The sequence below is a fragment of the Hemiscyllium ocellatum genome, chromosome 5 (assembly GCF_020745735.1).
Source record: "Hemiscyllium ocellatum isolate sHemOce1 chromosome 5, sHemOce1.pat.X.cur, whole genome shotgun sequence".
NCBI lineage: Eukaryota > Metazoa > Chordata > Chondrichthyes > Orectolobiformes > Hemiscylliidae > Hemiscyllium > Hemiscyllium ocellatum.
In genome coordinates, this window is record NC_083405.1 from 132,491,510 (window position 1) to 132,506,461 (window position 14,952).

The 14,952-nt window shown below is 48.9% G+C and overlaps 1 protein-coding gene across 1 annotated transcript in view; it reads right to left on the reverse strand.

Moving 5' to 3' along the window:
- cyldl (cylindromatosis (turban tumor syndrome), like) overlaps window positions 1-14,952 on the reverse strand; it is a 41,853-nt gene that overhangs the window by 17,512 nt on the left and 9,389 nt on the right. The window contains exons 2-6 of the mRNA XM_060825211.1: window positions 6,802-7,258; window positions 4,063-4,356; window positions 3,256-3,361; window positions 2,443-2,642; window positions 1,295-1,457 (exon numbers count right to left, since the gene is read on the reverse strand). Coding sequence (XP_060681194.1) covers window positions 1,295-1,457; window positions 2,443-2,642; window positions 3,256-3,361; window positions 4,063-4,356; window positions 6,802-7,242 — 1,204 coding nt within the window. The 5' untranslated portion in view covers window positions 7,243-7,258. The remainder of the gene's footprint in view (window positions 1-1,294; window positions 1,458-2,442; window positions 2,643-3,255; window positions 3,362-4,062; window positions 4,357-6,801; window positions 7,259-14,952) is intronic.

The following is a 14,952-nucleotide window of genomic DNA, read 5'->3' on the forward strand; positions in this document are numbered from 1 at the left end:
TAACGCCTCTGCTGGCAATGCATTCCAGGCACCACCAGCCTTTGCATAAATGCCTTGCCACACATCTCCCCATAACCTTTCCCCTCTCACCTTCAACTCGTGACCCCTAATAGTGGAGTCCCCCTGGGGAAAAACTTCTTGCTATCCACCCTATCTGTACCTCCCATGGTTTTATAGACCTTAATCAGAACTCCGCTCAACTTCTGTCCTTCTAATGAGAATAATCCTAATCCAGCAAACCTCTCTTCATAGCTAGCACCCTCCATACCAGGCAACATCCTGGTGAACCTCCTCTCCAAAGCATCCACATCCTTTTGGGAATGTAGCCACCAGACCTAACACAGTATTCCAAATGTGGCTGAACCAAGGTCCTATACAACTGGAACACCTCAGAGTCATAGAGATGTACAGCATGGAAACAGACCCTTCGGTCTAACTTGTCCATGCCGACCAGATATCCCAACCCAATCTAGTCCCACCTGCCAGACGCCAGCCTATATCCCACCAAACCCTTCCTATTCATATACCCATCCAGAAGCCTTTTAAATGTTGCAATTGTACCAGCCTCCACCACTTCCTCAGGCAGCTCATTCCATACACGTACCACCCTCTGCGTCAAAAAGTTGCCCTTTAGGTCCCTTTTATATCTTTCCCCTCTCACCCTAGACCCATGCCCTATCAGGGGTTGATCAATTCAGTTAGCTGGACAGCAGACTGGTACTAACAACACAGGTTCAAGTCCCACACTGGCTGAGGTCACCATGGAGGGCCCACCTTCTGCGACCCACGCCTTATCTTTACCTTATCTACCTGCCCTGCTGCCGTCAGGGATTCAGGGACAAGTCCTACTATTCATTAAGTAATCTCTTAGCCCTTCCCAACTATACTAACTCACTTTTCCAGGTTGAATCTTCCGTTTGCCTCCCTGACCGCGCCCCTGCAATTTAAGGCTATTCTTCCCATTGTTTACCACTTTCCTGATCATACCGCCTACAGTTAAAGTCCCTATCATTAACATATGGGAGCCGAGTTAGGTCAATCAGCCCATCAAATCTGCTCCACCATTCATGGCCCCTTTTGATAATCCTCAACTCCACTTTCCTGCTTTTTTCCCAAAATCCTTCAATCCGATTTGGACTAAAATGGAGCCTTGAATGTGCTCAGCGAGCCACCTCCTCTCCCCTTGGAGTGACCCTGAATTGTCACTCTGGGTCACCTCCTACTTACAGAGGAGCACAATGGGAAAGTATGGGAGAGGGGCAGGGGGAGATGTCAAGTCAGGAACATGTCTTACAGCTCTGCCCCGGATCTTGGGAGTTCTCCGAGTTGATGAGGAGAGACTGGAAACGGGTGTCCGGCCGACAGGATTCCACTCGGACAAAGATCCCTCTTTTAGGAGCGCAATGGAAATACCGGTGTCCCTTCCAGGTCCCGTCGGACAGCCCTCGGTCTTCATCCTGTCACAGACGTGGAAAGTAATTCCAAACAGGAATTACACGGGATGTGCAAAATGACCACAAGGAGTGAGGAGTGTGGATTAAGAATGACCATGGACAGGAGGAAGATAATGTAATAAACCCAGACCTGTCTGTCTCGAGAGGAGGTGTAAATAGAAGTAAATGGACAAATCCCAGGACACAGGAAACATCTACTTTAGGCAGATGATCGGAGTGCGAGATCCCAGAGTGACTCAGAATGGGACCAAAACAAAAAAAAGCTGAGTTGTCAAAGCTTCACATCAGGACAATTTGCAAGAATGCCAAATTTATAACAACCACAACAATTTGCATATTAGGAGAAAAGGGTGCTAACTGGCCGGCAAGTCAATCCTGATGGATAAAACAATTCAGCAATGTCTCTCACTCTGAGCCAGGTTCAAAGCCAGTATGGCCAATAGGTCAGACCTGCTCCCTCGGATCCAATGAAGGGCCTGATAAAGCAAGGCACTGCATTTTGTCCTCAACGTTAAACACCTCGGAGACACAGGACAACAGATAGGGAGACTACTGACGTGCGCAATGCGCCAGGGACATAGGATGATGCCTGTGGCCTACACGCAGGGAGACAAAGGAGGGAGTGATGGAAATGGTTGAGAGAAAAGAAAATGGTTGAGAAGAAAGGTACAATACATTGACCATTACAGCAGGTTGTAAGGTGTCACTGACCACTGCTGCTGTGTTTCGTGCTTATGTGATGCCTCCCCATATGATGGTCTTCACAGAGAGGACCACAGGACCCACTGTTTCTCACAGTGTAGGGAGTGGGGAGTGAAGGGTGCAAGTCAGAGGGGGAGATACTCAAAGAGACAATGAGAAGCTCAGACAGAAGGAGAGGTGTGAAGGAGGTTTACAGGAGGAAGGGACAGGGGGGTGGGGGAGGGGGACATGCTGCAGACAGTGACTCATCTCCACAGAATCACGCTAGCGCCAATCCTCCGCTTACCAGCTCGACACCAGCGATTTCCCCCACCATCTCGGGGAGGTAACCCATCCACCGGATCACTCCAGTCATCAGCTGACCTTTGCCCATGTCGATTTGTACGACGGAGCTAACTCCCAGGAAGAAGTGCGCCGACCGGCTCCCTCCGTTTTCCAGGGGCACGCGTGTGAAACCTCCGTCCACCAAGAGCTCACCATCTCTGGCTAGACAGCAAGAAAATGGAAAAGCCATCAAATTCCCAAATCGAGTCAACTCCCCTCGGTGCAGAGTCTAGGGTGCGAGGATATCATCTCAGTGTAAGGGATCGTTTCAAACAGCAACGAGGAGGACTCTGAGGGGACTGAATCGGTGGAATTTGTTACCACAGAGGACTGTCAAGGTTGGGCCATTTGGCATGTTCAAGGCTGAGGTAGAGATTTTTTTTAAATTAGTAAGGGGAATGAAAGGTTACAGGGAAGACGGAGGCAAGTGGATTTGAGGAATAACAGATCAGCCATGATCTCACTGAATGGTAGAGCAGGCTTGATGGGCTGAATGGCCCACTTCTGCTCCTACGTTTCATCAAGAAGCCCATTATGTAGGCAATGGGATACTTCCGAAGTGTGGATAGAGTTGTGGAGCAAATCGACTGCAGTGGACACTGGATACCAAAATGTTCAGGGAACACCGGGCACACACTGTCCCTGGGCACAGACCACAGCAAGAGCGCGGGGTGGGGAACTACACGCGAGAGACCTTTGACTCTCTCTTCCCTGACCCAGCCCAGGCCAGGCCCAAAGCCTCGGCTGCCTACCCTCTCCGCACATCGAGACTTACGAGCACTGGGGTGCATTTTGCCAGCAGGTTGAAACAGGTCTTCTCTTATGACGGAAGACAGTGGCACCGTCAATTGCATCATCAGTTCCTCTCCCTTCTTCTGGTCCTGTCACAGAGTGAGACAACCCTCAGTTTTAGCCTCCAGACACTAGAGAGCGCCCTTTCGCTTCAGCGAACCCAAAATGGCGAGTAAAAAAAAACAAGTGTACCAGAGGGGAGACGTAGCAGTCTGCAATGGCTTCCAGGGACAGTGTGAGGAAAATCAGCACAGCAAGCTCTCACAGCTGGAAGTTCAGACAATGGTGGCAGGAGAGTTGGCCATGCTCTGGGAAAGGGGTAAACTGGACTATGGTTCATCACCGAAAGATGGCAGCCACCACAGCTCTGGTACCACACACTGTGGGACAGATAGCTAGAGGTCTGGGGGCCCTGCAGTGGGATGTGAACTCACGACCTGCCGAGTCAATGCGACTGGGCTAACCATGGAGCCAAAACAGAGGGGGCAACAGGATGAGGCAGTCATGGTCAGCTGAACCCCTCCGTCAGAGGGAGGTCAGACATCACTGGGTCAGGGAATGAGGAGTGGAAGGGCCTGGGATTTACACATCACCTCCGAGCAATCGCAGGATTCACTTTCCCTGTGGGTGTGGGATAGTTCCTCGTGTTTACGAGATTATGCCTGGTCACTTTCAGAAGCCTGGAGAGGTCGCATGAACCAATCACCCCCATCCCGGAGTAAGGCCAGGACCAACCTGGGCTGATGGAAGACTGTCGCCATGGTTTCCGAGGGGATGGGGGACCACTCACCGACTCGAAATTGACCAACACGGCTGAGCCTCTGTCGATGACATCGATCACCACCCCCCTTTCCATCCTCTCCTCTATGCAGACGACCACTCGGTCACCGGGAGCAACCGGGTGATCCCTCGGTGGATCCTCCGCCTTCCCGTCTCCCGGGCCCACGCACTGCCCCGCCTCTCCGATGCTCCTGCGCCGCCTGACTTTGTTGAACGGCACAAAGATGCCGTGACCTTTCTTGCACTGGAAGTACTGCTTCCCGCCAAACGTTCCGTCATTTTTCCCATCTTCTTCCACTTCCACCTGGCACAGGAGAGGTTTCAAACACAGGAGGAGAGGGAGGGGGTGAGAATGGCAAAGTGTGGGGTGGGGATAGTGGGGGCAACTTTTCCACGCAAACTTATGGAATGAGCTGCCAGAGGAAGTGGTGGAGGCTGGTACAAATACAGTATTTAAGAGGCATCTGGATGGGTATATGAATAGGAAGGGTTTGGAGGGATATGGGCCAAGTGTTGGCAAATGGGACTAGATTGGGTTGGGATATCTGGTCGGCATGGACGAGTTGGACCGAAGGGTCTGCGTCCGTGTTGTACATCTCTATGACTCTGGGAGCAATGGGACAAGGAATGGAAACAGTGGGTAGACAGATGGAAGGGTTAAAACCCCATCCTCCAGGTTTGGTTCAGTACCCAGGTGTATAAGGGAAGAGGAGTCAACTCCAGCAGCCCGTCAAAGGCTGATGCCTCTTCCCTTTAGTCAAGGGTTTGGCATGGGTTATTTGGAGAATATGAGATACCTGGATGTAAGATATATTCTGGAATCCAATCGAGGGGTTCAGGGAGGTGGGAGGCTGGTATATATAGAATAACAAGTACACAGGAGTGATTCACAAACAAATCTAATCAAAGGGGTTTGGGTGATTTATATATCAATACTGGGGACAGTATCTAATTGAAGGATTTAAAAGTGACTTAAAAACAAAATAACAGATACCCAGGAGTGAATTACTGGCTGGAATCTAATCCGGGTGGGGGGCGTGTTGCTTATATAGAATAACAGATACCTTGCCATAAATACTAACAGATACAGGAGGAGAATTGGCCATTCAATCTATCAACTCTGCTCTGCTATTTCAAGATGGCTGTTATGTTTCTCAACCCATTTTCTTGCCTTGACCCCGTAACCCTTGATCCCCTCTGTCTACCTCTGACCATCTATCTCTGTCTGAAATACATTCAATGACTTGGCCTCCAAGCCCTCTGCAGCAACGAGTTCCACAGATTCAGCACCCCTGGGCTGAAACATTCCTCATCTCAGTTCTAAAAGGTTGTCCCTTCCCTCGGAGGCTGTGCCCTCAGGTCCTACTCTCTCCTACTTATGGAAACATCTTCTCCATGTCCTCCCTAGCCAGCTCACTCTGTATTCTGTAAGTTTCAATCTGAAACACCCCCTCATCCTTCTAAACTCCAAGTACAGACTAGGAGTCTTCAACGGTTCCTCATATGACAACTCCTTCATCCCAGGATCATTTTTGTAAACCCCCTCAAAGACCAGCACATTCTTCCTTAGATACAGGATCCAAAACTGCTCACAATATTCCAAACGCAGTCTGACCACAGCCTTATACATCCTCAGCAGTACAAGCTCTTGTATTCTAGCCCTCTCGAAATAAATGCCAACATAGAAATTAGGAAGGTAAATCCAATGTTAACCTGGAGAGAATCCTAAACCAGGACTCCCAAGTCCCTTTGTCCTCCAACCCTGGCTACATTCTTGTAAATCTTTTCTGAACCCTTTCAAGTTTCACAACATCTTTCCGATAGGAAGGTGACCAGAATTGCATACAATATTCCAAAAGTGGCCTAACCAATGTCCTGTACAGCCGCAACATGACCTCCCAACTCCTGTACTCAATACTCTGACCAATAAAGGAAAGCATATCAAATGCCTTCTTCACTATCCTATCTACCTGTGACTCCACTTTCAAGGAACTATGAACCTGCACTCCAAGGTCTCTTTGTTCAGCAACACTCCCTAGGACCTTACCACTAAACATACAAGTCCTGCCCGGATTTGCTCTTCCAAAATGCAGCACTTCACATTTATCTAAATTAAAATTCCATCTGCCACTCCTCGGTCCATTGGCCCATCTGATCAAGATCCTGTTGTATTCTGAGGTAACCTTCTTCACTGTCCACTATCTAATTGATGGTTCAGGATGGTTTATGTATAGAATAACAGATACTTGGCAGTGAGTTACAGACTGGAATCTACTCAAGGAGTTCAGAATGGTTTATATACAGAAATCGCAGATACACAAGAGTGAGTTTATAGCCTGGAATAAAATTAAGGATTTTGAGGAGGTTATATATAAAAAAAATTATAGATACTTGGGAGTGAATTACAGACCAGAATCTAATCAAGGGGTTCGGGGTGGTTTATATATGGAATAACAGATTCCTGGGAGTGAATTACTGACTGGAATCTAATCTAGAAGGGTGATTCCTATAGAACAACAGATACCTTGGAGTGAGTTACAGACTGGAATCTTATTGAGAGGAGTGATTTATAAATAGAATGACTGATACCATGCCATAAGTACTATAAGATACAGGAGGAGAATCAGCCATTCAACCTATGAGTCTAATTGAAGGGTTTGTATGTAGAATAACAGATACCCAGGAGTGAGTTACAGACTGGAATCGAATCGAAGGGTTGGGGGTGGGTTCGACCTTCAATGTAGCCTACCTGTAACTCTATTCCGAAGAATGTTCCAGAAAGCTTCGCGCTGTCACAGATGCTTCCGATGTAAGCGATGACTCCAGGCAGCGAGAGGGATTTGTAGTCGACAGTGACGGGATCGTGGACATGGAGCTGCTGTGCACTTTGCAGAGCGGTCTTCTCCAGGTAGAGGTTTAGGCGCTGGGCCGAGGGACTGACTGCCTGTAGAAAGCCAGCCTCCTGCTCGGTGAGCAGGCGCAGACTGGCCACCTCCAGGGTCAGGTACACATCCGCCTCCACCAGGTGGAACTTGGCTCTGCGACCCACCTCCGCAGCCTCATTCTGCAGGTGATCGGCCTCTGAAATGACGGCGATGTTGCCAGCAGGAAAGACCCGGCTCTGAACGCACAGGTCCTCCACCAGAATGAAGTAGCAATATTTCGTCTCTTTCTTACCAGACAGGGGCATTGTTGCCAACCACACCCTGGAGGATGGGGGAGGGAACGGGAAGGAGAAATGACAGAATCATCACTGCGCTGAGCGAGGCAGTTCTGCCCATCACATCTGCACTGGCTCTCCACATCAGCAATTCACTGACTGTTACTTGTTACGAAAGGCTGTTGCCCGAAACGTCGATTTTCCTGCTCCTCCAGATGCCGCCTGACCTGCCGTGCTTTTCCAGCACCACCCTGATCTTGACCTCCAGCAACTGCAGTCCTCACTTCAGCCTTTTTAAACAATGGCCTATTTCTCGTTGGAATATCTCGAGTGAATCTGCCCCCTCCACGTTCTCAGGCTGTGCATTCCAAGCCCCAACAACTCGCTACATGAAAATTGTTTCTCCTCATCTCCCTTTTACTCACTTTGCTGCATACATTTTTAAAACCTGTGCTTTCTCATCCTCCATCTGTTCTTGAGTGGGAGCAGTCTCTCCCTATCTGTCCACCCCCTCATGATTCTGAGCACATCCTGTCTAACCACCTCCTCTCCTATCATCATCACCAATCTGCCATCTGAGCTGACATTCCTTGCTATATGGGCTCTCAACATCCTTAGGTCACTCAAAAGTAGACACAATACTCCAGCTGAGGTCTAACACATGTCTGATACAGGGCCATAAGGACTAGGAGGAGTAGGCCCTTTGAGCCCACTCAATAACATCATGGCTGACCATTTTGTGGACTCAGATCCACTTACCCGCACTTTCACTGTAACCGTTAATTCCTTTACTGTTCAAAAAAAAAATCTGGCTTAGCTTTAAAATTATTTACTGAAGTAGTGTCAACTACTTCCCTGGGCGGGGAATTTCATAGATTTACAACCCTCTGGGTGAAGGAGTTCCTTCTCAGTTTAGTCCTAAAATCTACTCCCCCTAATCTTGAGGCCAAGCCCTCTTGTCCTACTCTCACCTTAGATTACTTACAGTGTGGAAACAGGCCCTTCGGCCCAACAAGTCCACACCGACCCTCCCAAGAGCAACGCACCCACACCCATTCCCCTACATTTACCCCTTCACCTAACACTACAGGCAATTCACCCTAACCTGCACATCTTTGGACTGTGGGAGGAAACCGGAGCACCCGGAGGAAACCCACGCAGACACGGGGAGAATATGCAAACTCCACACAGACAGTCGCCTGCGACGGGAATTGAACCTGGGTCTCTGGTGCTGTGAGGCAGCAGTGCTAACCACTGTGCCGCCATGCCACCTACCAGTGGAAACATCCTATTTCGATTTTATCAATTCCCTTCGTAATTTTATTTGTTTCTATAAGATTCCTCCTCATTCTTCTAATGAATATAATCCCAGTCTACTTAGTCTCTCCTCATAAGCTAACCCCCTCAACTCCGGGATCAATCTAGCGAACCTCCTCTGCACCCCCTCCAGTGCCAGGACATTCTTTCCCAAGTAAGGAGATTAAAAGTGCACACAGTACTCCAGGTGTGGCCTCACCAGCATCTTGTACAGCTGCAACATAACCTCCCTGCTTTTAAACTTAATCCCTTTAGCAGTGAAGGACAAAATTCCATTTGCCTTCCTAATTACGTGTTGTATCTGCAGACCAACCTTCTGTGCTTCATGTACAAGGACACCCAGGTTCCTCTGCAAATTAGCACACTGCAACTTGTTACCATTCAAGTAATAATCTATTTTGCTGTTACTTCTACCAAAATATATGACTTCACATTTATTACCATTGTATTCCATCTGCCAGACCTTTGCCCACTCACTCAAATGTATCTATGTTCCTCTGCACACATTGCCCTGCCAGTCATCTTAGTGTACGGTGACAGAGTTTGCAGGTGACACTTTGTCCCCAACTCCAAATCATCTATGTAAGTTGTGAATAATTGCAGTCCCAACACTGATCCCTGGGGCACACCACTCGTCACTGATTGCCAGCCAGAATAGCACTCATTTATCCACTCTTTGCTTCCTGTCAGTCAACCATTCCTCTATCCACGCTAATACTCTACTCCTAACACCATGCATACTTATCTTATGCAGCAGCCTCACGTGCAGCACCTTGTCAAAGGCCTTTTGGAAATCTAGGTACACCACATCCACTGGGTCCCCGTTGTCCACCTTGCTTGAAATGTCTTCATAGAATTCCAAAAGATTTGTGAAGCAGGACCTGCCCTCCATGAACCCACGCTGTGTCTGTACAATGGGACAATTTCTTTGGAGATGCCTTGCTATTTTTTTGTTGATAATAGACTTCCCCACGACAGATGCCAAGCTAACCAGTCTATAATTCACCATTTTTTTTTCTACCTCCCTTTTTAAACAGTGGCGTCACATTTGCTGTTTTCCAATCTGCTGGGACTGTCCAGAGTCCAGCAAATTTTGGAAAATTACCACCAGTGCACCATCTCTTTCTCCCACCATCTCTTTTAGTATCCTGGGACACATTCCATCAGGGCCAGGAGACTGGTCTATCCTTAGCTCCGTTAGCTTGTGTTGGGGAGAATCTGCTATCGGGGTACCTACATTGGGGCTAGGGAGGGGAGCACCATTATTAAAGCAGACACTGTCAGATACCAGCTAAAACACAGCCATGTAAAGTAAACCCAGCCACTGCAGGACTGCCTGCCTGGGGCCACATTCCTGGGGGATTAGAACATGTCCGTCAGTTTCAGATCATCCTGTTACACTCTCATTGTTAATAAAGGAAACCGGTAACTATCGGATAGTGTAAATCGCACCGATACCACACTTGATTGATAAAGTACTTGCTAATGCCTCCGCTGACGTCAAACTCATTCGGGTCCTATGTTAAATGATAATATCTGTATATTCAACTATGGAGAACTATTGTGAACGCCCAGACAGCCAGGCGCATAGCAATGAGGAAACCCTTCCAACAATAAACTTTTAATTTACAAGATCGGAAACTGCCGAACCCAGGATGTCTACCCATTGTTCGGCACAGCAGGAGCGGGACAGGTATCTCGGGGCAGCCAATAGAGACACTAATCCCTTCACAGACAGGTGAACCGACCAATGAAAGAGCCGAACAAGGGGAACCTGACCGGGAACTCGAGGAAGCGCGAAGTATAACTGCACCAGATCCGAAGGGAGAGACAGAACGCCTTCTCCAACGAATTTGCATGCTTTTGAATTCGTTGTATAGTGTACCAGTTTTGATTCTGTAATAAACGGTGTTTTTGCTCCAAACTCTAGCCGGTTTGATCTCTCCTTCCAACGAACACGTAGAGACGAGACCATTCGGTTTCCGTCTCAACAGATGGTGAGCCTGACCGTGGGAAGGGAAAGAGACGACCGCAAGTTGGCCACGTTGGCGGACCGGAGGGCAGACAAACTTTCGGCCGAACTTTTAAAAGGTGAGGAAGCGCCTGTTAAAGCAAAGGCTTCCAGTAGGTAAATTTTTTCAGTTAGTCAGTCTTTGTCTGCTCCCTGATCCTCACCAACACAAACAGTACTTTTAAATCAGTTTGGCAGCAACGTTGCAGAGTCCATACTGGTAAACTATTTTCTCACTTCTTCACTAATACCTGCCTGTTATTGCGGTACTGAAGTGACTAATTGATCCATGGCTAGCCTTAAGTTAATGCACGCTTTTTGAGTTGAGTTAATGCGTGGATTTCGGATCCTGGACGCAGCTTTTTGAGTTTGAGTTTTACGCGTGGATTTCGGATCCTGGACGCGGTTTTTGAGTTAAGTTAATAGGTGAATTTTGGATCCTAGACGCAGTTTTTGAGTTGAGTTATTACGTGAATTTTGGATCCTGAACGCAGTTTTTGAGTTGAGTTAAAGTGTGTTCTTCCCGGAGGTCACAAGTGGTTCCGGCAGCCCAATTTTCAGAGGTGACAAAGTGCTCTGACGGCCAATTTTCGAAGGTAACAAGGTGCCCTGATGGACTGTCTTCAGAGGTAACGAAGGCTCTGACACGCGAGACGTCCAGTACTGCAGTAATTTTCTTCTGAATGGGGGATTTTGTCGGGCCCGACGCGCTAGTGGGGAAAAAAACTCTGGGTCTGAGTTAAGGTACAGCGTGGCTTACGGAGCCTGGACGCTTTTTGAAATTAATTAATACAGCGCTGACCGCACTTGACTGATTGGATCCTTTCTCTTTTTAGTAAGCACTTTATCTCTGACAACTATCGATAGACACACTCGCTGCTAGCATCCTAAGGGGACAGAGGACGGATCTCATCTCCTGGATAGGGTTTACCTGCACAGGCGTTTGCCTTAGACCGGTTGTTAAGAGCAGAAATCTGCCACGCGAAGGTCAGGCTTTTGAAAAACGCTCTGTTTTTAAAGCGGTACCCACCAGGTGAGATCCGTCATGGGGGACTTGAACTTTGGACCACCAAAAATGACCCACTTTCGACCATTACGCCCCGGAGTGCCCTGGTGGCACCTCACGGTTGGCACAGACGTAACTTGGCATGCCCAATTATTACTGGACAGTGTAGCAGTGCACAAGACAGCACTGGATCAAGTGTTTAACCAAGCGCCCGCCCAAAAAGACCTGATATTGACCAAACTAAAAGAGACCCTCACAAATACGGCGCTAATGAACAAAATTTTAAACGGTCTCCTACTCTCGCCGCAATATTCAGTGCGGCAAACAATAGCCCTAGGAAAACCCCCTACTGATTGGGCACCACCGACTGCCGATAAATCCCTGGGGTGGAAGACAAAACTGTTAGTCACATTCAACCCGCAGTGGCAAGGGGGCCACTGTACCTCCACCACAGCCCCAGTCATTTCAGACGCCCCTGCGAAACATGTCACTAAAACTGGGGACAAGGGACTGCGACAGGCTGAGACAAGAGTACGGACACACCGACAGTATGCGTGGGTTGGCATGTATGTGGATGAAAACCAGTGTGGGGCCGGCCCAGTGAGAGAGGGAGTGAGTGAGTGAGTGCAGTGCTTTTAACAGACGCGGCGAACGGAGGTGTCGCAACAAATGTTTCATCCCAGGTCTCGGTGTACAGTGGACTGGCACCGACAGCCTGAGTGACGGGACAGGGACCATGGGAAGCTGCCCAGCAGCCGAAAGCAGTTTTACTGGTATCGGAGTACGTGAGTGTTGTTCTCTACACTTAGCGGTTTGGGATTGATAACTTAACGGTCTGGGATTTTTCTCCATACTCTCGTCTTGATTTTTAGGATTAAATGCCGCTTGTCCCCCCACTATCACTTTTAATTACTCTTATACTTGGAAAGGAATACCTGAATGTAGGGAGGGGGCGCAGGAAGGGATGGTGGAGCTTTTACTTTAATAACACTACGGTTGTGGAATCCTAAGACGGCAAATCCCGGGGTGTCCCGTGCTCACCCTAGTTTTGGTGGGTCACCCTTCTCTGGGCGGGTCACCTTAGTTCTTGGCGGGCTTTCTTGCTTTTGGCGCGAAGGCTCAGGTTGGGCGGGGCCAACTGACTTTTGGCGCGAACGCTCAGTTGGGGCGGTGCCCGTTCGCTTTTGGCGCGAATGCTCACTCTTGGCAGGATTGCACAGTCTAGAAGGGGCTGCTCGCCTGCGGACGTTCCGCCACCCCTTTTAGCTCAACTACCGCGCCACCACTACACCGATGGGTCTCTCAAGCGTCATTGCCCTACTCCAGGGGATTGCTCGATGAACAGGTCCTCTTCAGTTACTGGGATGTCGATATGAATCATGCCTCTAATCACATCTTCTCTGACAGGTTGTACCTTTCTAACTCTAACGTCCCGACCAACAACATGCGCATTGCCGTATCGCCATATTGTGCGTTTTCATTTACAACGTTTTGTATGTCCAGTGTTTGGCCGTCCCACTGCCCGAATATCCCCCAGCCCACTTATTTTGTCTCTCTCTTTTTCCCCCGCTGGTCACAGGCCTCAGGCCTCCAGCTAGGACCTGCTACTCAGCACACAGCAGGGTGCTTGGCCCATCTCTCTTCCTCGCGGCCGCTCACTCATCTTTTTGTCCGCCGACATGGGTGTTTAGGCCATCCCTTTTCCCCTCGTGTTCACAAAGTGCCAAGAACGAGGGGGGGCCCACCTACTCCTTCTTCCGTCTATGCCCTCCACATTTTTCTGCCCCCTCTCACGAACCCATTTTTATCTTTTCTCCCAAGTCCACAGATTTTTTCATTCGCTAAAGCATTATCGACGCTCATTTTAAAGCAATTTCCTCCTGCTACTTGTCCCCCTCCTCAACTTTGCGGCTAGGGAGGGTTGAGCTACTGCTGCCACAGACACGGCCATTTCCAGTCCCTGAAGCGGGTATTGGCAACCATGCGGGTTGAAGATGCCAGCCAGTCTACCTGTCTGAGGCTACACTCTCCAATGCTTTGAACATGCAACCTGTAACTGCCAGTCAGTACCAAACCTTCCCATTGAAATCTCGTACAGACTCCTCTTGCCGATTGTACTGCCCTGTCCTACAACCCCGCTCCCCATTCCCCACGCCATAGTCACGCCCCTTCATCGTTTTCTCCCAAACCCACACGCTTTATGTTCACCGCCGGATCTGAGGTCGTCTTAGTTCTGTCTTTCATTCAGCTTGCAGGAATTCAACTGGGTCTTGCTGAATAGAAGATCCGCGGATCCTTACGCTCCATCTCTTTTTAAGGTTTTAAGCTCCCTGAGGTTTTCTACCAGGACACAGTAACTCATCTTCTGGCCTCATCTCTCCATTAGGGCATTTCACTCACTATGCTTCTACTGCCTTGCTCTGCGCCCCATCTTCTTTCCAAAGTCTCATGCTCCCTGAGGTTTGCTACCAGGACTTCCCAACCCTCATGCCCTGCCCAAATCCTTCAGTCTCCTCAGCTGCAAGTGCTCCTCGCCAATTCATCTGTTCATATCTTTTGCGACGCACAGGTACGCACTGAGAACGGCAGGGTCACCAGGTTCCTTTACGATCCTTTTCCCGGGGTATCTTTTAAAGGCTGTTACTTCCCTCAAACTGATCAAATCCTCAAGTGTCAAACGGAGGAAAGTGCTACACAGACAATTTCTGTCCTGACCTGTCTGACCATCCTTTTATGATACTCTCCCTCTCCCTCTCCTTTACACAGGGATGAAGTCCGATATGCCCGCAGCACCTGCGCATTCTCTTTTGTCTATGCCACACGGCCCTTCACACACACAGATTCTTGCATACACAAGGATTACACTTGCACCTCTCGTTTTGTATCTCGTTTGGGGGGACAAGTCCCCTCAGGCAAACAGTCCAATTTCGTCCCACCGCAAATCTCCTAATTGCCCAGAGTTTTACATTGTCCCCCTCTCCATAATCATCATCATCATTTCTTATACTGAGCTGGCTGGAAACACATAGGCCACCGCACGCACCACTTCTCTCATTGCTCCAGGTCAGCGCAACCTAATATATCCCTAAAGTCACTCGATGAGATGGGACCTGACGGGGAGGTGCAGAGAGGGGATCATGCAACCCCGCCTTGGCACGGTTTCTACGTAGAGTTGGGGTTGCTGCCCTTCTACACCGACATGGCCCTGTTTCACTGATATCTTTGCTCTTCTGGTACTTTATTCTGCTGTCTAAACTCTTCAGTGGGTCTTCTCTTGGGAGGTCCACCTGGTTTATCATAGACTCCGCTTCGAGCGGGCAAATAGCCGCCAGGATAAGTTTGTGCCCTTTAGCTGGTGACTCAACCCCTTTTTATCTACATTGGTCTTTCTCCATTGTATAGGCGC